We start from the raw sequence: 22946 nt of genomic DNA on the forward strand, positions 1-22946 counted from the left end.
TAAGGAAGCAAACATGTTTAATGGTACTGTTGTGCAAAATGATGAACAACTCTGGGGAAATATACGGAAAGCATAATTTTAACCGATTGTAATAACAATTTGAGACCCAGACCTTCATAAGGCTTTTCTGATGTATGTTGTATTTAGTCTACACACTGGGTCACATAAAGAAGCCCGTTTTTATCCATTTGTGGATAATGTACAAATTTTAGCCGAGTCATAGCCAGAACTAAAAAAAATTAGAGAACGTTTACTTTTTAAAAATCCCAGGCCTTTCATACAAGGAATCTGTGCAGCACAAAGCTGGGAAATAAGTTTACTTCCTGAGGCAGTTGTGGAAATTAATAACCACATCCTCGATCGCTCGTGAGAGTTGCCCTAAAAGTTTCTGACAAGATCACATGTGTAGTAAAACAGGAAATTGCTCACTCTAATTGAAAAACAACATCAGTGCCAGAAAATAATACTGAATAAAAATAGGTATACAGTTGGTAGGTCCACAATGACATATAAAAATATAGCAAAGTAATATTCAACACATCAGGTCAGTGTGCATGCCTTCGCTTACACACGTGCACAGACAAGCTAAAATGCATTCATTCTTAACCCCCCCCCCAACACACACACACACACACACACACACACACACACACACACACACACACACACACACACACACACACACACACACACACACACAAATATTAAAAAAAACATATGCACATGCCCCAACCTTCACACAAATCCACACCCAAACCAGTGTGACTGTTGAATGCCTCTTTTTCAGAAAGTCTGTTGCATTTCCCCTGCATTGAAGCCCGAAGTGCTGAAATAAGAAAGGATGACCTCATTGCAACACCAACCACCTCTTTTTCCCCTCTTAGCATCCCTCTCTCCATCTGCCAAACACCACAACTCTTTGCATCCTGTCCGCTCTCCTCCCTCCCTCCTCCCACACTCCGGTCTTCTATGGCCCATTAAGAGCTAACAGGAAGCTAATTGCCTGTTTGATCAACTCTCTGTGGGCCTGGAACTAGAGGCTTTTAGCCGTCTGAGCTTAAGAGGGTAGACAGAGGAGGCAGGAGGGAGAGATACAATATAAATGCGTCATGCCTACTTTCTAGTTGGATTGTCTTAGTTCTGTCCACTTCTGTTGGTGTTGAGCCTTCGTCTTTACCAAAAAAATGTTCATTCACTCACATCTAAAAGCAAGCTCCTCCTATGGTAATGTTGGTTATTCAGAGAGCTGACTCTAACTGTCGTGCACCAAGGTATTACCTGATTGTTGGTTGATTAAATAGTTAGGAAAAAGAGGAGTGGATTATGCGGAGCAGAGAAGGAAGATGGAGGTCGGTCAGCAGGGTGAGGCTGGCGACAGACTGACTTCAAGAGGAAATCCGACCAGACCCCTGGAGCTTGACTAAAGCGGCGTGGCTAAAAATAAAGACAAGGGGAGGCTTCTTCTGCTGACAAAACGACACACACGCGCACACATGTTGTACAGTAGGGAAGACACACATAAACACATTCGCGCGCTGCCTTGACAAAATGGATGCGTCCTCTCTGGTTTAATAATCCCCGGTTCAGTTCTGGGTGGGAAAACAGTGTTCATCCACCTCACAGTGCTTTTCTTTTAGGAATGAGCTTAGTAGCATTTAGATCCACTTTGTCCGTACTGTCTATGGTTCCATTGTTTTTGGTTTCAGATTGTAGGTACAGTCACTTTATGCCCTTTTTTTTTGCTTTGCTTAGACCTAGTCAAGCATTCAGTGTAGCAAAAACATTTTTTAATTCTCCCTTTTCTCCCCGTAGATTCTCATAAGTGCTCAGAACATCATTGTATGGTTAATTTCAGTACTTGCTCTTAATTTCTATTTCTGACCTCCAGAAACAGTGTATACAGTCTTTGCCAAACAGGCAAAGACTGTATACACGGACTCTTTCCTTCCTCTCTTGGTGAGTCGCTCCAAGAGACTGTGGTCTGCTCGAACCCTCTGCAAAGGGTGGGGAGGAAGGAGCTTTAACAATAAATAAATAGATTTTATCATGTTGAGATAACACGACAGAAGGCAAAGAGAAGTCGTTCCTGTCTGAGAGTCTTGGTTAAAGGTTAAGCAGACGGTTTCTCCTTCTTCAAGTTGAGCTCTTGTTCTCAGGCATTAAGACTCCAACATGAACAGGCACAGTAAATGTTTGGTCCCCCCTGAGCTGGAGATCTAAAATCAGAGTATATTAGGAGAGCAACACTTTATGGTAGGTGTGTTAGGTTGGTATTTGTAGGCAGGTGGATCGCAATGTCTCAACTTTGGTTTGGCTTTTTTCCCCCTCAACTCGCAACGTGTCATAGTGACTTTTCCAGGTCTTTGCTTCGCAGCGGGGGATGACCAGCGTTAGGGTTGGAAGCAGAAATCTTACGGCACACTGTGTTGGTGTTGCTGCACCTGCAGCCAGGCCGAGTCGCTCGGTCATGGGCACACTGGCATACTGCAAGACACATCCTGGCAGGCGGGTAGCAGCAGAGGCAGGGCAGACAGAGTGCCAGCAGGGTCATGGTGCTCCAACGTGTGCAGGCACGGGCCGAAGTGCAGGAGCATGGCCGGTCAGCACAGTTGTCCTCGTCGTCTTGAGCAGAACAGTGATAAAACAGACCTTTGACACAACACAAGCATGTGCCATACTCCACGGCACTCTCGGCAGAGCAAAGACAACGCTGTCCGCAGGCCCAGCACGACGGGAGGCGGCGGGGGCTGCAGCATTCCTGACACTTACAGCGACCGCACCGCTCACAGATGAACAAATGTTCAGCATCGTCATCCGTCAGGCCTTTACCAAAGGAAGTGTCGGACTTAAGTTCCCCTTTAGGCTGGGAGTGCACCACTGAGCTAAAGCCAGAGTGAGACGGCGTCAAACCTGCCAATAGCCGCTGGTCGGATGTGGCACTGGTCCGAGAAAAGGAGGAGCTGACGGTGCTGGAGCGGCTCAGGTGGGCCAGGTGGGCATGCTGCTGCTGACTTTGACTGCGGGACAGAGCGGAGGAGAAAGAAGAAGACTGGGGGTGATGGCTGTATACTATACGGTTCTCCTGGGCATAATAGAATCCAGACTGCGATGCCGGCTCCAGCGCCACCGGTCTCTCCACATAGTCATTGTTGGCCCGGATGGCACGAATCTGCTCAAGCGAGAGCACTGAGTCCAGCTCATTTCTCAGGGAATGAGTGTGTTCCATCCTGGTGAGCCAGCTGTGTGGCACCAGGACCGGAAGCCGGGGCGAAGGGCTCCCAAATCTCACGGGACATCAGACATGTCTGCAAACACACAGAAGGGAAGAGAAAGCTACTTCAGTTTTTGGTCTTTAAGTTATCGGAAAAGATCAAAAGCTGTCAAAACATTTAACTCAACGTTTACAAGAATGGAGCCAAACATATTGAATAACCACCATCTTACTTTTTCGCATTGGGAATTAAATTGCTATCAGAAAATGGGAACCTAAATACTCCCTTCAGACTTTTTTGTAGCATTTGATTAAACATTTTGGCAGCAGAAGCTGCAAAGAATCCACCGTGTCGCCATGACTGCGGAGGCTCTCCACTTCTCTAACTAATGGTGTTATTAGTCTGCCAGAACCAGAGAGACACGACCCTGTAATTCAGCATTTCTTAAACACAGCTGCTGCTGCTGCTGCTGCAGGAGAAGAATCCCATCTGCAGACTCGGGCTCAGTGAGCACAAATTCAGAGGCTCGTTCCCTCCAATCGGTTTTCTTGAATTGGCTTCAAGCTTGTATTGAAAATAGGAGTACTGTTTGCATCATTATACTACTGTGTTTTCTATTAAAAAAAAAAGATGTAAGACGTCTTTTTATGTTTCTACCTTTATATGGAACAGAGTTAAATGTAATGCTGTATTACTTGTGAAAAATCACGGGTCAAATATTAGATTTATTAGTGCTCCCATGACACAAAGCTTATATAATCCTGAAAAACACACCTAATACATGCTTTTAGGATTAATAAATGTACATGCAACTATAAATATATGAGCTTCTGTTAAAAAAACAACAACAACTGTACGCACAATCTCTTCTCTCCAGTGTCCTTTCATGGGAGCTTTTGGAAACAGTATAGTGGGTCTGGTTGCAATGTAGTGTGACTAATTTGCTCAAAAAAGGGAGAAAATGTGATATTCCTCCTCTTGAGTTTGTTGAATTAATGTCCTGAGAAGCTCCCTTTTTTTGGTTTGGATATTAAACAGGAAATGGTAAGTGTAAACAGGACAAAACATGTTTAACATGATCTGGTTCATACCTTTGCAGTAACAGGAGGGTAATAGGTGAGGTTTCTTATCGGATTTTAGAACTGCCCATACATCAATTTGTACCTTCCAAAGAGATATTTAATACTTGCTTTGACTACCAGTCATTGAAAGACACTTACAGGGATCAAAATCTCACATATTTTTATAAAAAAAAAAAAAATCTGTCCTGAATTAGGATTGCTACCACAATTGTGGAAACAAAATGGTGTAGTATGAAGTCATCAAAAAATAATAGGCAACTAAATGAAATAAAACACTTTATTTAACATGTTTTTTTGTGATATATCTCCAGAATTCATCAACATGGAAGGAGGTTCGGACAAAATGGTAAAGTGTGGGCATAAACCTGTAAAAGGGAAGCCATCCACAAACGCAATGAAATCACCATCCACCAAATCTCTTGAGTTAATAGATCACTGCTTCACCCTTTATACAGGGCGGGAAAAATTAATGTTTGTTTCAAACATTGGATGTTGGGAGATTATAAAGAAGGATGAAACAGAAGAGGTATATAACCTGGGTTAGAGCTCATTCATCCGTTTTTTGTATCTGGTCAGTTCTGGTCAGGGTGTGGTGATGTACAAGGCGCACCCTAGATAGGACAGCACTTTTTTAAAAAAAAAACAAACAGGGTTATATAACACAAACCCTCATTGGTGATTTAGAGCAATCTGGTTGCAAAGCATCTGTGGGACCCTGACAAAAAAACTGCCAGGTGATCAGTTGTCAGAGGTTCAAATCTCAGTGGGTCTTTTGTCTGGTTAAATAAAAATTTAATTAAAAAAATAATATATATTTAAAAAGCCCACACAGACTAACTGTGAGACAGCGGCAACCATCATTCCATCATCCAGTCCAAATTATTTCCTGTTAAATCTGATGGATTTTATGCACTTTTGTCATACTTATACTGTAAGAGTTTTACAGTGTCTTGCAGTTCTGCATATTCCACTGTCTCCACAGTTGGAAGTTATGGAAAGTTTGAGCAAAAGCAACAACGGAAGACTAAACACAACTGTGTTCATGTTTATGCACCTGGCAGACGCTTTTACCCAAACTGACTTATTCATTTTTACTATTGTTTTTTTTTTTTTGGACCAATTATAATACTAGTGTAAAGGACTTTAAAAGATTTTTGGGGAAGTGGAAATAAGGGATTTGGATTAAACCTAAGAACAGTAAGTCATTGCTGCAGAGTGGAACAAAAATACAGATAAATCACTACATTTAGTCTGCTGTTTTCAAGGAGTAACATAAAAAAAATGCGACATTTGTCCATTTTCCATTGAAACCCCCAGGGATGTGGTTTCCCGGGGTAAACCAAAGTCTGTTTTTTTTGGGGTTTTTATGTTTCCATTAGCTAGGAGCCATTTATGTAAAACAGCCCCAATGAGGTATGGGACGTTGTGAGGGGAAACTGCAGTACCACTCCAGTCCAGCTGGTGGCGACAAGAAGACATCAGTCAAACAGACAGATGTAGAGAAGTTGCATCCATGTCCTGCCACTCAAGCTGCCGGGCTCCACTATATTCTACTCCTGTTGGTAGAAATTAATAAAAATGAAGCACAGCTTCTTTCTGCCCGTGCAGCACAGGGACTGCAGTGGTGTGGGGACTGTGACAGAAGTGGAGAGTAGAAGAGACTGAATTTTATGAGTATAATTTTTCCTCAGCCATGCTGAGAACGACTGGGGCGATTTTTAAATATAGTATTGTGAGCTATTGATAACAGCAAAATAATGTAATTATAGGTTAAAGGCTATAGGAGCTGATCTGGTGTCCTCCGTTTATAATTAACTAAAAACTCTGAAAACATCCAGCCAGGATTTTCACATTTGATATCTGTCATGTGCAGATATTCCCCACAAAGTTAGTAAATGCTTTATAGTGACTTTTCAGCCGCGACGAACAGATTCAGTGTACAGGAAATCCCAGATGTTCTGGCCGACAACATGCAGCAGCGGGACTAAAACAATGCAGACTCCTCGGTGAGACTGCAGTGGGTCCGCGGGCCTCTGACTCTCCTGGCAAGTCAGAACAGAATTAAAATCTGCACAGATTAAGTTTGGAGGTGTACCTCATTGACTTTAAAACATCTTAAAACAATCTTTTCTGATAAATTAAGGCTATAAAAACGACGGGTTTGTAACTTCCTCATCTCCTTACTGCTACTTTGTCCTGCTGCACACAACCCCACCCCCTCAACAAGCCCCAGGAAAGCAAAGTACCGGGTCGCTTCGGGGACTAAAGCCCCAGGAAAGTGAAATTAGTTGGGTAAATGTGTTTAGATTTGAAAAGCCACAGGCTTTTAAGTGGTGATGGAAACGGGGGTATTTAAGCTTTTTTTTTTTTGCCTTCTTGGTTTGCCCGCGAACAGCCTACCCCTCGGTTTTCTTCCTGCCACAGGTCCAGCCATAAAGCAGCAGATAAGGAGGGATGGGGCTGGTTAGACGAAGATGCATTTTTCAAATTAGTTTGAGAAGAGAGGTCCTGGTGACTAATCACATCAAGCAGAGCGGTAGCTGCTGCTCACTCATACTCTGCTCGCCTATCAGACCATCTAATTGTTAAAAGGGAAGAGGCCTGCTGTTCATTTTCATGACCTCATATTTACTTACAACTGCTGCCACCCCTGAACATGGCCCACATCCTGGAACTCATGTGAGATAGTTGGACACAGAGACAAATACCTTTCAAGCTCAGCCAACTTTGGGGGGGCTAATTTATTCAACTTGAATATTGCTTTGTGATTGTAGCTTCGGCATCCTTCAGCTAGGACTACAAAAATTGTGGCAAGAAATAAAAATGACAGATTCACAAAATCAGTAAGTCGGAAGTCTATGACCTTGTTTGGCAGCTCTGCAACAAATATTGTGACATTATAGTTCAAAAGCTATATTAGGCAACAGAAAAAAACTGAATGGGTTGAAAAAATTGGATCCAAACTGAGTATGAAAATATTTATGCAGCTCCTGGGCTGACTATGTTTAACTTTTCTGCCCTCCAACAGACTCCATGTACACAACCACATGTACCCTTAAAGAACAAACAGCATTACTAAAATCAAGAAAAATGGCAAACAGGTCAGGGCGGGGGGACAGTGGGTGGTGGTGGTGGGGGTGGGGGGGGGGGTTAAAGAACGATTCATCTCACAGAACTACAAACCTGCCAAGACATGACATCCTACTGAACTGACAGGTCGGGAAGTATAGCATTACTCTACGCGTCACCCTGAACACACCCACCCCAAAGTAAAGCTCAGTGGTGGTATCATCATGCTATGGGGATGTTTTCCTCAGCAATGTAGAACAGATTCCTGGATCAATGTGTCTTCTGTGCTTTCTGTGTCTCTGCTCTGTCTTCTCTAAGCCCCAGTGGATCGAGGCAGATGAGCGTTCACACTGAGCCTGGTTCTGGTTCTGTTGGAGATTTTTCCTCCCTGTTAAAGGGGAGTTTTCCTCTCCACTGTCGCTTAATGCATGCTCAGTATGAGGGATTGCTGCAAAGCCATCAACAATGCAGACAACTCTCCCTGTGGCTCTACGCTTCCCCAGGAGTGAATGCTGCTTGTCGGGACTTTGATGCAATCAACTGGTTTCCTTATATAGGACATTTTTGACCACTGTGGCTCTACGCTCTTTCAGGAGGAGTGAATGCTGCTTGGAGAGACTTGATGCAACCTGCTGGGTTTCCTTAGAGAGGAAACTTTCTCACCAACCTGGAGGATCTGATGGAAGCTGACTTTGGAAAGTGCCTTGAGATGACATGTTTCATGAATTGGCGCTATATAAATAAAATTGAATTGAACTGAATTAAATTCAATGCCCAGAAAGCTACAAAGTTGATGGATGGAGCTAAAAGAGTCTGCAAAAGACATGGGAGGAGGTTCATCTTCCAGCATGACAACAACCCCAATCATAAAGACGCTGCAGAAGCCCCCAGGGGGCTGCAGCAAGCAGATCCAGCCATGCGCCTAAAGACTTGAACCCCAAGGGCACCCTGCCCCCCAGTGGGGCCTCGACAGAGCCAGGGAGCCCAGGCCCCATGAAGCAGCTGCTGTACTGAACCAGCACAAACCCAAACACCCAGCTCTGAACACCTAGAACACCTAGAACCACTGCCCTATCCTGGGCAACCCTGGTCCACACCGCAACCCCCCGCCCCAACCTCAGCTCCGAAGACCCCCGAACCCATCCATTCAGAAATGGGTCCAACACAATTTCATCGAGCCAGCCAACCACAACTTGTAGGTGCCCAGAACCCCCCCCCCACACACACACACACACACACACCGCCCCACAACCACCTGCTCCGGATGCCTCCACAAGACGGAAGGAACGGCATTTTATCCTATAAACATATAAAGTTTGTGGCTGTAACGTGACAAAATGTAGTTTAAACAAAATAGTAGCCTGCAATATTTCATCAAAATTGGTAGGATAACTGTTGCACTACCAATTTTGTTTAAAAAAATAGTATTTTGCAATTTAAAAAAAAAATTTCTCACTGAATTAATGTACTCGAATAAAGGTTTATCGTTGCAATAAATAATTACATTTATTTTAATCAATATTTGAGTGTTTAGCAAAATAATAAACTAGTCAGATGTTTTTAGGTACTAATTTTAGCTAAGTAATGTAAGGCAGTTTGTTCTTTCATTGTAAGCATATGGAAAGTTTTTTACAGTAACAAAGTAAAGAATTCAACCTTTCATATAAAAGAAACAGTGATTAAAAGCTCTTATTGGCCCGAGCTTCAGGATTAACGCACAACCTCAGTCCGGCTTCAGTGATTGGCTTCTCTGAGTGCCGCTGTTGTTTTGGCTGGTGCTGCTCGGTCTGGCTCTGCTGGGGAGCGTCTGTTATCAATCCTCTGTGCACAGCAGCTGGGAGAAGCGTGTGTGTGTCTGTGTTAAAGGATGTAGGAGGGTGGGGCTGGCAGCATCCCGCCTCTCACGTTACAAGTGGAGCTAAAGGATGTGTGCGTCTGTGCTTTTTTATGAGTCACATGTTTGTGATTGTCTCAGGATTCTGGATAGCTGGCTTCCCAAACACGGTTTCCATGGACACATCTTCCAGTAAAAGGGTGTGGGGTGCAGCCTGCAGCAGTCACTTGAATGAATGCTTTGTGTAAACGTACAACCAATCCGGAAGCGAGGAGAAAAAAAGGTACTTAATGTTTCACCTCTACACACAACATGGCATTTAACTAAATTTGTATTTAACTATAGTCTTATTTTCCCTGCTTGTTATCTATAGACCTTACAAAGTAAACAACTAAAATGAGTTACTTGTGTAAGCAGCAGGTGGCGCTATAAAGAAAGACTGGAACCTGCTTAACTCTGCAGCCAACTCATATGGCAATATATGTATATATACTGTTAACAGCACCCTTAATCCAGTCTAAGATCTGTTCTGATTCAGCCATACAACGTAGTTTTTAATTCAACCAATTTCAAGTAGAATTTGCCATTACATTTGCGGTGAGAGGGCGGAAGAAAATACTCTTTTGCATGAATGAACAAGAGAAAGCTGAAGGTGTAATGCCGGTAAAAAGTGTCTGCTGTTGAATATGTACACACAGACCCTACAGGTGCATCCCAATAATTTTTAAAGCACTTTTTCCTTTCACTCAACTTTCCACTGATACGCCTGGATACAGCACTCTGTGAACAGACAGCTTTCGTTGGCATTAACATTTTGTGGCTTCCTCTCTGAATAAACGTATGACTATTGAGTCAGCAGTCTTCAAATTAACATGGCCATGACATAACCTTTCAGTATTAAAAATAATATTTTCTTGGTCTTCTTCAATAATCAAATTTTCTGAAAGGTAACTTTTGGTTTTCATTATCCGTAAGACCTAGTTATCAAAATTAACAAAAATAAATAATGAATAAATAAATACTGAAATGTGTCACTCCATATGTATTTTTTTAATTTAATTAAAGAAAACAACAAATAACTTGGGGTCAGCTTTACCCAGTAAATATGCCTTCACCAAAGAAGCGATATCATAACCCCCGTTGTTTGTAGAGAACTCTACAATAAACTGAGGTCTGCAAAGGTGTTGTACATGTGCAAATCACATTAGCAATTAAGGTCATTAAATATTTTAAGTCAAAATAGTAGAAAAAATATTGAGTAAATCTCTCAGGATGTGCAAAAGCTTTCACAAATAATTATATTTTAGGAAGATTATTGAAGTCCGGAAGAGAAAAGGCCTGTCTGACATGCTATGGAAGATTATTTCATAACTTGAGGGCAGCAACGGTGAAAGCATGGTTACCTCTAAGTTTACGCTTGGTTTTAGGCAAATTGATGGTAGACAGGAGCAGCTGGAGCAGCTCAGGGAGGTACGTAAGAAGTCTTCATCATGTGGAAGTTCCCAGTATGTAATGAGTGACTCACAAATGGGCTGCAGCCAATGCTGATTTAGGTTAGATTTAGGTTTAGATTAGTTAGACAACTCAGGAATTGTTTTAATCCATCACTGCTTTCAGTAGGCACACTTTCTCTTCTTGTTTTGCTGCAACCTTTTGTGCCGTCAAATGAAAATACTGACTTATGACACAGGAATCTGAAACAAATTTTTATTCTTCTTCGATCAGCTCTAATTTACAATATACATTATTAAAGTCAACGCAAGCCGTAACTAAATTATCCCTTTTTGTTTACATATTATTTTCAAAGCTGTTGTTGATTTGTGGATCATGTGTTCTGTTTGTGCAAAATAAAGAGAAAAGAATAATATAGATAGACAGACAGACAGACAGACAGACAGACAGACAGACAGACAGACAGACAGACAGACAGACAGACAGACAGACAGACAGACAGACAGACAGACAGACAGACAGATAGATAGATAGATAGATAGATAGATAGATAGATAGATAGATAGATAGATAGATAGATAGATAGATAGATAGATAGATAGATAGATAGAGTATTATTTTGATCCTTTTTTTACCATGTAAACAACCTTAGATCGGTTTAAGGAGGAAAGCTACAAAGCAACAATAAAAATCTGAACTAAATTGGTTTAAAATTCTTTATATTTTCTATGAATAAAAGGTGGGTGTTAGCGTCCTATTAAATTAGCTCCATACTGTATCGTAAAACAGCTGCTAGTAAAGTTGTTATGGCTATGAATGGTTAAAATAGAGCTAACATAACACTAATTAACGTAACATAAATTTTACTGTCAGTTCTCAGATTCATGAATAGCCCTCTGTGCAATATTATACGTTGCAGCTAAAAGTAACACCTCTGCATTTTCTTTCTTATATAGTTAGGATTTATCTCAGCTTCCAGTTTTTTTACTTGGATATCAAGAATAAATAAATTGACAGTAATTTTAAGGTAAAGGTTTGAAGGCAAACGGTGGTAACACCAAATATTGATGTGCTTTAGATTTTTCTTTTATCCTCTAACTTTGCATTTTATAAATCAATAAAAAGTAACAATTATTATCTAAAATTTTGGAAGAATTCATACTTTACAGGATTTTTTTCATACCTGCTCTCTACTGTAAACTTGGACTGCATGTATTTTCTACAATAATCATGAACAAAATGTAGTTAATCGCTTTTGGATTGTTGTTATACAATACTACAAACTTTTTTTCTTTGTAGATATTTGGAAATTAAAATAAATGTATTTTGTTTAGACTGGAAAAACTGACTTCACTAATACAGAACTATTATATGTCGGCAACTGTTTTTATATATTTATTTCTCTTATCTTCATATGAAGAGCTATATAGACTCCCTAAAATTAAGTTTAAGTGATAAAGCCATTCAAATTATATCTGCTATCAAAAAGCTACAACCTTCAAGCACCAATTTAGTTTTCATTTTATAATCTATCTGTTGTTTAATGCCCTTAAATATTGTATTTCTGTTTATACACTGGTCTGCATTGTCCCTGTTTCTATTGTTGTTGTTCTAAAGAAAGTTTATAAAAAATAAAAACAATTATTTGCTAAATTCCTATTTGGATATACAAGAAGAACTCTAATCTGACTTGAATAATCGGAGGTCTTCAGCCAACTCCCAAGCACCCATTGTCCTGAACAACTTATATTTGTAATATTACATTGCTATTAGCTTTTACATCTGTTTGTAGTTAACGCTGTTTCCAGTCCCACTGTATTTTCAGACATTGGATCTGGAACATGCTCAAATTGGATGTGATCCAATCCCTAAAAGTGAAACTCCACCTAGTTTTTTGATCTGTACTGCATGACATTGTTCTGGGATCCACAAAACTCTTGTGTCAGAAACCTACTGTTTTACATTGATGAAGTGCCTGAACAGGACATGCATCATATGAAAATGTATAGAAGTGAAGCAGACCAAACAAAGAGGAAGACTGTGACAGAGTGAGAGCCGATGTTTTCAGAAGCTGTCAGCAGTAACCCGAGGATGGAGCTCTGGGGGAGTATCAGTAATGACTCTGCCCTGGGACACACTCACACTCTCTCCTCCATCACTTCTTGCCACTAAAACACTGTGTACACTCTGTCTTTGCTGCAACATCACTATTTGAAACATCAAATTGCAAAATCATTCTTTATTTTGCAATAAATATTACCATGTATGTGTTAAAATAATAAAGTTACTTTTTCTTTTTTGCCTTGTTTTGGGCTACAATTTATTCTTATTATTATTCTCAAGGGTATTATTATTATCATTATTATTATTATTATTATTATTATTATTATTATTATTATTATTATTATTATTATTATTGCTACAGTTTTTCCATTACTCCTGGTGTGCTTGTAATTATGTTGTTTTAGTGATTGGCTTGTCTTTGAGTCTGCAGTTGTACTGCCCCCTTATTATGGCTTGATCAGACTAAATATTAAAAAATACATTGCATAATGTTTTGACTGAAGGTGGTTTCCTATTCAACACTGATTAATATTTTGCAGCTACAGCATCAAGGCCATGTGGTGTTACTCAGGGTATCATGTCGGTTACCATGATCTTTCCTTTACATATAGGATGTCTTAGGAATGTATTTTCACATGATGGAATATAGTTTCCAAGTGCTTTGCCAATGATGTACAGGTTATTCTCTCCATAAAAAGAAATGGTAAGGATATTTTTGCAGCCTTTATCATATCACACTAGTTCTGGCCTCCCTACTCCGGCTTTATGTTGATTTACAGATTCAGTTTAAAACTGTACATCTTGTTTTTGAGAATTGAAATGGTTTAGCACCAGATAATCTGTCAGAACATTAATACCGTCACTCGTGAGCTTCAGTTCACTGAGCCAAAAATTTATTACTTTTGGAAATTCCTAGGTCCAGACTGAATAAGAGGAGAAATTTAGGCTTTTGGAGGCATTTAAGTATAAACATTGCTTCCCCTTATACATAAAAGCATGCAGAAATTTAACCAGGACAATTTTATAGCTAAACAAAAAAAACGTTTAGTACCATATGATCACTATTCTTTTTCAAAGTTCATTCAAAAATGATAAACAGGTTAGCCCAGGAGTCATATTAATTATGTGGTTAGATCTAAGTTGAAATCTGGCATATCAGTAAGGACCTTGGCTTCACAGGTAACCTACACAATATTATGCCAATAAGAACTTGAAAACTACAACTAAATTTAATCTGTTTACTATATATTTTTTGTTCACATCTACGTATGGTTAAACCCAAAAATGTTCAAACTCATGACAGATTCTAATATTATCAATGTGTTTCTTCTTTCTGGAGGTAAAATTTACATTTTGAACCGCTGGTCAATTATATGAGGGATTGGATTGCAGTAATGCTAAATTAAGATTTGCCCACTAATTTCTTAGAAGACTATTGTGGTATTTGGCCGAATGAGAAAGAGGAATTCACAGACTTCAGGCTGGGTGCTTGATATTGTTTGCTTTCTCCCCAGCGAGAAAGCTTCATGGTGCAAAGAAGAATCAAATACGAAGCTATTTAAAAAGCAAACATTTTCAAATTAATCAAACTGAGATTATGCTGTATCTAAATGACCAAAAAGCACCAGGACACCCGGCAATGGAGCTTAAGAACTCTGTGCCTCTTGGGCACCAAACTGCAAAACAAGGCTTCAAACCGCAAGCTCCTCCAATAAGACAAACCACCATTAATTGGAATTTAATCAATAAAACACAATTGCAATCAGAAGCAGAGAATATTAACAATACACTAGTCTATTAAAAACAACTATAGTCTATTGAAATTGTTCAAATACACATACATACACACTTATTAATTTAAACAAAGACCCCTAGGTAGTGCATCAGAAATGGAACATCCCATAATCAGCTTGTCTGTTTAAAGCCTTTGGAGACTTCTTGCTCTGGTTTGAAAGACTGTCACTATTATCTGTATCAGGTATGCATGTTTGTAGTGGGGAGTGGTGGCCTAGTGGTTAGAGCAGGGTGCTTGCGTCTTGGGAAGGCTGAGAGTTCCTGAGTTTGAGTCCCACAGAGCGTCACTCTGGGTCCCAGAATGTTGCCTGGGCACTGCACAGGGGCAGCCCACTGTTCCCTAAGGGATGGGTTAAAATCAGAGAACAAATTTCATTGGAATGTACATACATTTCAACACTGGAAGCCCAACATATATTGCTTTTCAAAAAAAAAAATCCAAAATCTAGTTTTATTACTATGTAAATCGATATTAAAATAATGTTTTATTGTGCACCCATGACTTAGAGATTCAGGTATTGTTAAAAAACACAATATTGTGCATAATAGCAGGACATTGGCACACACACATGTACAATTGCTAATGTGGCTACTTAAAACAGAAAAAATGTCATCCAGAAAATAAAAGCCCTTTTTCCAAAATAAAATCAATGTCTTTGTATTTGCATACAAAACTATTTTCTATTGACCACTGTATGCCACTCCAGACCATCCGAAGGACAGCGTGTCTTATAAAGAAGACCAACAATCTGAACTCTAACTAAAGAAACCAGAATAAATTGCCCTATTAGCTTCTCCTTTAGCCTCTTCAACTGTATAAGCTCATACAGCTGGCAAAGTATTCAAGCGAAGAGTAAAGAAGCAAATAATAAAAATTCTGTTTTGTTTGCATGAAGTTTAGTCAAATTCGTGACATATGACTTGAAGTACTTAGGCTCATCTATTCTTAAATAAATGTTGTATGTTCCTCCAGCATTTAATTGAATTAATCATCTGCTGTCTTAATTTTAGCTGAATGAAATGTTGAATGAAAACGCCACTGCTCTACGTAAGAAAAGGGGAAAAAGTTTTCTGTGGCTCACTTGTCTGACTTTCTTTCTTTTGCTGAATCTAAACTCAACCTGCTGGACTTCATTGGTTGAAGCATCCCTCGCAGATGACATCATGGTTGCAGGCTATTTTAAAACCGGCAGCAGTGACCCTTTGGAATGAGGAGGGGTTGCCCTTTCCTCTCCTCTCCTTTTCCCCCCATCTTCCTTTCCTCTCTATTCTCCCTCCTCTTTCACTCATCCTACTTTTCTTCACATTCTCTTTTCAGCCGTTCACCTCTGCTGACCTTTTCTTTAACTTTTCTTGCCTTTTTGTCCCGTTGTGCCTCGAGTTATCTCTTTATCCAGAGGGAACGAATGAAATCTTGTACCTTACAGTGGGTTTTTTTAGCAGTGAAGATAAATATTAAGTTTTATTTCAGTGCCAGCATATCACCTAAACTACATGTTTAAACATTTTACATTAAGGAAATGTTTACTTTTTAATTTTCTGATGTCTTATTTTTTTATCAGTTGCCCAATTGAAAATATAGAAAACCTTTCTGTTAAAATTCATGCACACAGAGATTATCCCAACTGGTTTAAATCAGCAGAATTCAGCAGCTCAAGATATCCAACCACGTGGCTTCTGATTCTGTTGGCTGTGGGACTTTTTGCTTAAGGACTGGTATGGCACTAAGACCCAGGGGCCCTCGTCCCAACGCCCTCAGGGAGCACAGCAGAATTCAATGACAATAAACTGGACGAGATAGCGGATGTGCCGAATCTGACCCCAACGGAAAGACTGAAATAGACACTGCAGACCAGAGAGTCCAGGCAGGGGAAGGAGGAAACGAGGAAGTGGGAAGAGCCAGAAAACGAGAGAACGGTACATGATGTTTACAATGGTGAAAATGAGAAAAGGAGTGACCATTTGGGCCTGTTGTTCATAGATTTTAGTAAATTAGAAGTATTTAGGATTTTTTTTTAAATAATCAAATAAATAAAAGCTGGAATCAAAACACAAAACTGGAATTATATGTACCTAAAGGGGAGATCCTGTTAGCAATCATGTGGGACAAAGCCCACAAACTTTTTTCACAATTAAGTGACGATAATAAACAAGAGTATGGATTTGTTTTTATTTAATTTTCATTTAACCATTGGAAAACTAGGATTTATATTCAACCCCAACCCATCTGACAAATGATCACCCTTGCACTGATTTTGCCATACATGAAGATAACTATTTTAAAAATGTGCAGAAGTAGTCTAATTAGGAGCTTTTATTTCACTGGATCTAATTCAGCAACCGGCTGTTTTTCAAACATGTCAGGGAACAAGGGAGTTCAGGTTGAACTTCGTAAAATCATGAATTAATGGGATGCACAAGAGACCGACAAGAAGCTGAGTACAGGGATTTGCTGGACCGCTTCGTGAGATTGTGTGAAAACAATCATCTATTGTTGAACATAAATAAAACAAAGGGTGTTGTTGCTCACTTCAGGAGAGACATGACTAGATCAAACACTATTTCCATCATGAGAGGAGAAGTGGAGATAGTGGAGGACTATAAATACCTTGGTGCTCACCTAGACCACTGACTGGACTGGAGAGGCAACTGTGAAGCTGTCTACAAGAAGAGAGAGACAGCAGGCTGGACTTCTTGAGGAAGGGTAGGTACATTTGGTGTTTGCAGCAAGATGCAACAGATCTAAGTCCGTAGCGTAGAGAAGAGTGCAATGTTCTCTGCCATCATCTTCTGGGGTAGTAACCTCAGAGCAAGTAACTTAAAAAAGCTCATAAAGCTGATATCAAGCTGATAGAGAAGGCTGGCTCTGTTCTAGGGGCTCATCTAAGACCTTACAGAGATGATTGTGCATTCATAAAATGAAGAACATTACAGACAACCCTGAGCATCTTCTTCATCAGACTATCATTCAGCACAAGGGTATCTTCATTCAGAGGCTTCTTCAGATCCACCGTAACACCGACCGCTACAGAGAATCCATCCTGCCCACTGCCATCAACATCTACAACTCTTTGAAGAAAACATTTAATTTGCCTTTTTATTTAATAAAGTATTTTTGAACTGAATTGAATTGAGTCAAAGGAAGGATGGTAAAGATGGAAGTTACCAAACAACTTAGATTGTTTTTTACAGATGAAATATGACAATAATACTATATAATTTTACAAATTTACACCAATGCTTGTCTTAGTTTTTAACAAAATAAATCAACAGGCTAAAGGTTATCTAAGACTAATCTTTTACCACCATACCCCACTGACTTTACTGAACCCCTCTGGATCAGAAATGCAGCGCTGAGTTCAAAATCCAATATGGCGGTCATGCATATAAGATGTAGAGAAAGTAGTAAGTATAAACTATTTATAAGGACTTTTGACTGCTGCATATCATAAAACCAGTGACACATGGTGCTGAGCACTAACTATGAAGATGTTTCTGTTGTGTATCAAATGGGGAGAAATGCAATGTTTTTGGCCTGGGTTGCTAATAGTAGTTGCACCACAACAATAAACAAATCTAAGAAAAGAGTTTAATAATAAATCTGAAACCTGATTCCCAAGACAAATCGAAAACAACTTAAAAGTAAGCAGCGCCTCCAGAATGAAAAGGTATTCTGGCTATAAGTTAACCTGACATTGGCAGAAGATGCTAGCCAAAATAGGGCTTGCTAAAACAGGGGCTAGCATAACTACTTCCACATCAGCAATCAGAATTTCCTAGGAATACCTCCTGAGGTCGAAGTTTTTAAGTTGACACTTGGAGACTTCTCACTAACACAACATCAAAATCCAATATGGCTGCTTTACGTAGAGAACACAAAAAAAAATCACGGTTTATTTGCCCTTCAGTTTGTATCTTAATAAATCAGGAGCCCACTAACCTTTGTTAGTAAACTTGTTTCAGCTTTTGTACACCTCAGGTACACAGAAATAAGGCGCTGTTCTCTTTCATTAGTAACTAATCAGCACCACAGTTTCTACATTTCTCTGGTTTTCCAATCGACAACTGCGAGTAACATCGTTGGCAGGTCAGAGTTTTAAATTCTGAGTTACAATGATGGCAGTACTGTATAGCTAGCATAACATGTTAGCTAAGGCAATGCTAGCTAGCCCTCCACTGATTCTGGCTGCCATTTGATAAGTTAACATAGGAAAAGGGTTCTGATTCTGAAAATTAAGTTCAACTCCACATATGTTGATGGAAGGACCACAATGTTTGAGTATTTTGCAGATAGAGTTTAAACTGTAATTTTTTTTTCTTGTACAATGCTTAGTCCTGAAAACATGCAGTGAGAGAAATGAGTCTTCGACATTTGTAATGCAAAGTGCCTTGAGACAACCTGTGTTGTGAGTTGCTGCTACATAAATAAGCTGAATTTAAACTCAATTGAATCTCCCGCTGAGTTGCTAACTTTGCTCATTTACAAACAGAAGTAGGTTTCGCAAGTTTGATTTTAAAATCCAGAAACAGGAAATATCAGGAAAGGAATTAGATATTTTGCACTACATAAAAGTTGGAAATTGAGCACCCAAAATTAGTTGCTTTAAAGATATTTCAGGCCTTGACTTGGTATGGGAATAAACCACAACTGTCCACAGAGACAATTTCTTCAATTCCAACTTTTCTCCACCAGTGTGGAGCCGTCAAGGGGTGCTATCTGCACAAGGCTGCAAGGGGCTATAATAACATCTGTAAATAGCTTATGAGAAGGTGACATCAGAGAAATCACTGACATATAAAAGTTACGAAATTACCCTCAGTCACTTTCAGTTTGAGGCTCCAATCTGAATCTTACGTGGTGAGAATGATCATGAGAAAGTTGATGATTCAGCCCACAGCTGAAATGAGGAGCCAAAAAACCCAAAGGATTTAGAGACTTTCTAAAAAAGAGCAGGGGTTCAAAATCCCTCCTGAGATGCATTAAAACTTGGTGACCAAATGCAAAAAATGTCTCAGTCCTGCAATGGCAACATAGGTTTGTTCAACACATTCTCTGTCATGCTTTGATGTCTTTAAATACTCAATGACATGGAAGCCAGTTTTTAACATTGATGCTCTGCACTTCTTCTGACAGCTCCATTTAAATGTTCTCTCTGTATAAGTGAGAAGACTTAGAATGATCAGCAGAGGTGCTTCTATTCATGTTTTCTCCCTAGATTCATATTGCATACTTGCTGAATGAAATGCCATCGTATGATTCTGTTTTAATTTCAGAAAAGCACCTCCCCTCCCCTCCGCTATTTGCGGATGACTTCTTCTTCCAAACATCTGTCCATTTGTCCAACTATGGTGAATGCCTCTTCCCAACACCAGCCCACCCGCTCCTCCCTTCCTGCATCCGGTTCATTTTCTTTCTTTCCCTTCTTCGCGTCAGTCCATCCCATCATTTTCACATCCACCCACCCCTCCACTCGCAACCCAGCGTAGATGGGTATTGACGTTCCACATCCGACCTTGAGGACAATCAATCCAGGCCTCGCGTGTCCCCAATGCAGTTACATGTAAATTGCTCTGAAGCTACATGGCTTTAGAAGTGGAATAGCTGAAATAAAGTTACCCTAACTTCATCCCAAAGTTGCTGCACAGACACACCTTAGAGCATTTTACAGGGTTTCACTAGTTACACAACAGATACACCACAGGTTGATTCATATTTGTTGCTTGAAAAAAAAGGGTAATTTTATATCTCATATTACTGAATACTCATGAAATTCACCATTTAAACACTCTATACTATAGAGTCTATAAATCTATATAATGAACAGAAAACACTTAATGTTAACAAACCTTGTTGTCAATGACATTTAAAGGGCCATTGATGGTAGTTTTGCCGTGGATTTGTTTGTTTCATCTGCCTGTGGAAGAGTTTTCATTTATTCTTATACTACCAAAGCTTTATTCATTTGTTCATTATGCAAAACGCTACTAAATATGTAAAAATCTTTTTCTTCTTCTTTAATGCTTAACTGAAGTGTAAATAATGCACTGTAACTATATTTAATTTAATTTTTATTCACCCTTATGCCATCTTTGTACATTTGAATTTTCCTTGTCCAGCATTTAATGTACTGTATTATTTTACACAGGTTGCTCCATTGGTAGTTAGTTATTTTCATGTTTATCTTCTTTCAGTTCATTATGTGCAATTTTAGAGCAGAAGTTACATTCTGTTCTTTTTGTTAATTAAGATGTGAGTGCGATTCAGATTTTTTTGTTTCTTAAATGTCAGTGTTTCTTAAATGTAAATTTAAATTGATCTCGTAGTTTTCCATCATATTTCTCATTATTCACACATTTGCACATTAATATAAAAATGCATGTCAGATGAATGTAATAAAACAAACAATACGTGCTTTTATTTCAAATGATGAACGTATTTCAGCAGGGTGTTAAATGACCAAATATAATTATTTTGATTATTGAAAACTTAAAAACCGTGAGACGTGCTGCAATGTAAAGCCCAAACGTAAAGTTTAAACAGAGCAGATTTTAAGATGCGCTTACACAACCATAACGAGGAGCTTGAACGACCGACTTTCCTCAAAAAAATCCTGAAACATTTCTATCGTGTGAAGGTCAGGCAAAACATCAATAGATCTCCATGAGATCGAATGGCGACAGGATGAATTAATGCTTACCTCTGATTGGAGGGAGATCCATTCTGCAGCGGTGTGCTGGTGCGTCCCGGATGTGAGTGTGCAGTATCCCTACAGTGTGGGGAGTTTTAATCTTACAGCTGAGCTTTCTATTTAGTAAAACACATTTAAAAAAAGAACCGGTTGTTGTAGACTTATTGGTGCACTGGTTTCTTGGCTGGGAGGATGCTCTTTCCCAGTTTATAGCACTCCCCTCCTCGTCTTCCCGGAGCTTTTTCTGGGAGCGCTCTGATCCCGGATGCTTCCTCTTCAGGTCACCCCGTTCTTCACCTCCCAAAAATAAGCCAACCAGTCCTTTGGTGCAAAGTGCATAAAAGAGAGCTCCCCCCTCTCTGTCCCTGCTCAACAGAGATTCACTTTGGAATGGCTGCTCCCGATGCTGGAATCAAGTCAAACGAAGCGCACACTTATGGCTTTTGTGTATTTGGTCTGCAGTTCTCAGAGAAGGAAGAGTTCTCAGATGCAAGAGGGCATCAGAAGTATCTCCACACAGCAGCTGAACTTGCAGCAGCAGCACAGTAAGTGTGAAAAGAATTGATTGCAAAGGGGGGAAAAAAAGCAGCTTTTAAAGTTTGAATTGATCAGAATTGATATCAGTTTAAAAAGCGTCCTCTTTGGGGGGGGTTTTGATTAAAAATCTCCTTGCCTTTTTGTTGTAGTTTCCTCTCCTCTTTCTAAGAGATGAATGACTGAGAGCTGCATGCAGCCTCGGTCTCTCTTTCACACACACACATTAAGTCAGCCCTCCTCCTGCCTTCCCGTCTCAACTCCTCCCTCTCCCATCACTGAATTCAGCTCAATTCACTTAAGCTTCTTTAACATGACAGTGCAGAAGTCGAACTTAAACAAGCTTGGGAAAAATGTCACAATGCAGAGGATAAACACTTAAAGTTGACCTAAAATGCTCCTTTTTAAACATTTAGGATCGGTCTAAGATGAGAAATAACTTTATTGTCCCACAATGGAGAAATGCGGTCCATACAAAACATGTTCATTGCATTTTTGCACAAAATCATTCTCAGATGATGACGTTTTACCTCCCCAGTTTAGCCTATTCTGAGCTCCTTTCCAAATGAACTCTGTTGTGCCATTACACATGTTTTTAAGTTATTTAATGTTTAATAAATAACTCTCAGTCTGTTAGTTTTTTTTCCAGTGAATATTAGCCCAAACAGCTGATATCAGAACAATAGTTGAAATGAATGATTCGGGCACTGGCGCTCTCTTAACAGTAAACTATGCACACATATAGAATAAATTAACTCTTCAAGTTCAAGAATTTATTAACAGAAAAAATTAACATCACTATTGAATGTTGTTTATCTGAACTAACACTATGTTTCAATCAACAAATCCTCTACTAGGCTAGTGAAACATAACTAAGCTACTGAGAAAAATTAACATTGAAGAAACTAAGGCTCTATGTACACACAAAAGAACAGAAGGACAAATAAAATAGTTGAAAACTATCATCAGAATAATTCAGAGAATCTTGGATTCATGTCATGTCATCTCGGAGTTCATCTTAAAGAATCTCTCACTCTGCTTAGTTCTCCTACTGTTCTCCAATGTGCATTTTTTATTGTTATTTCATCTTTTACCTTTTTGTTGTCTGTGATTTTTTTTTCTCTTGATAGAAGGTACACCTGGTCTGGCGTTCTCTTAGCTGTGACATCATCCAAGGGAAGACAGATCACCCGCTATTACCATATAACATAGAAAG

At 39.5% G+C, this 22946-nt stretch overlaps 1 protein-coding gene across 1 annotated transcript; it reads right to left on the bottom strand.

The window, feature by feature from the left end:
• On the bottom strand, positions 1-21904 carry LOC105930609 (protein sprouty homolog 3). The gene is made up of 2 exons (XM_012868893.3): positions 21206-21904; positions 1-3305 (listed from the first exon to the last, which is right to left on the bottom strand). The coding sequence occupies exon 2, from the start codon at positions 3224-3226 to the stop codon at positions 2342-2344; it is 885 nt and encodes a 294-aa protein (XP_012724347.2). The 5' UTR covers positions 3227-3305; positions 21206-21904; the 3' UTR covers positions 1-2341.
• Positions 21905-22946: the final 1042 nt, after the last annotated feature.

Source organism: Fundulus heteroclitus, chromosome 11 (genome assembly GCF_011125445.2).
Source record: "Fundulus heteroclitus isolate FHET01 chromosome 11, MU-UCD_Fhet_4.1, whole genome shotgun sequence".
Classification (NCBI taxonomy): domain Eukaryota; kingdom Metazoa; phylum Chordata; class Actinopteri; order Cyprinodontiformes; family Fundulidae; genus Fundulus; species Fundulus heteroclitus.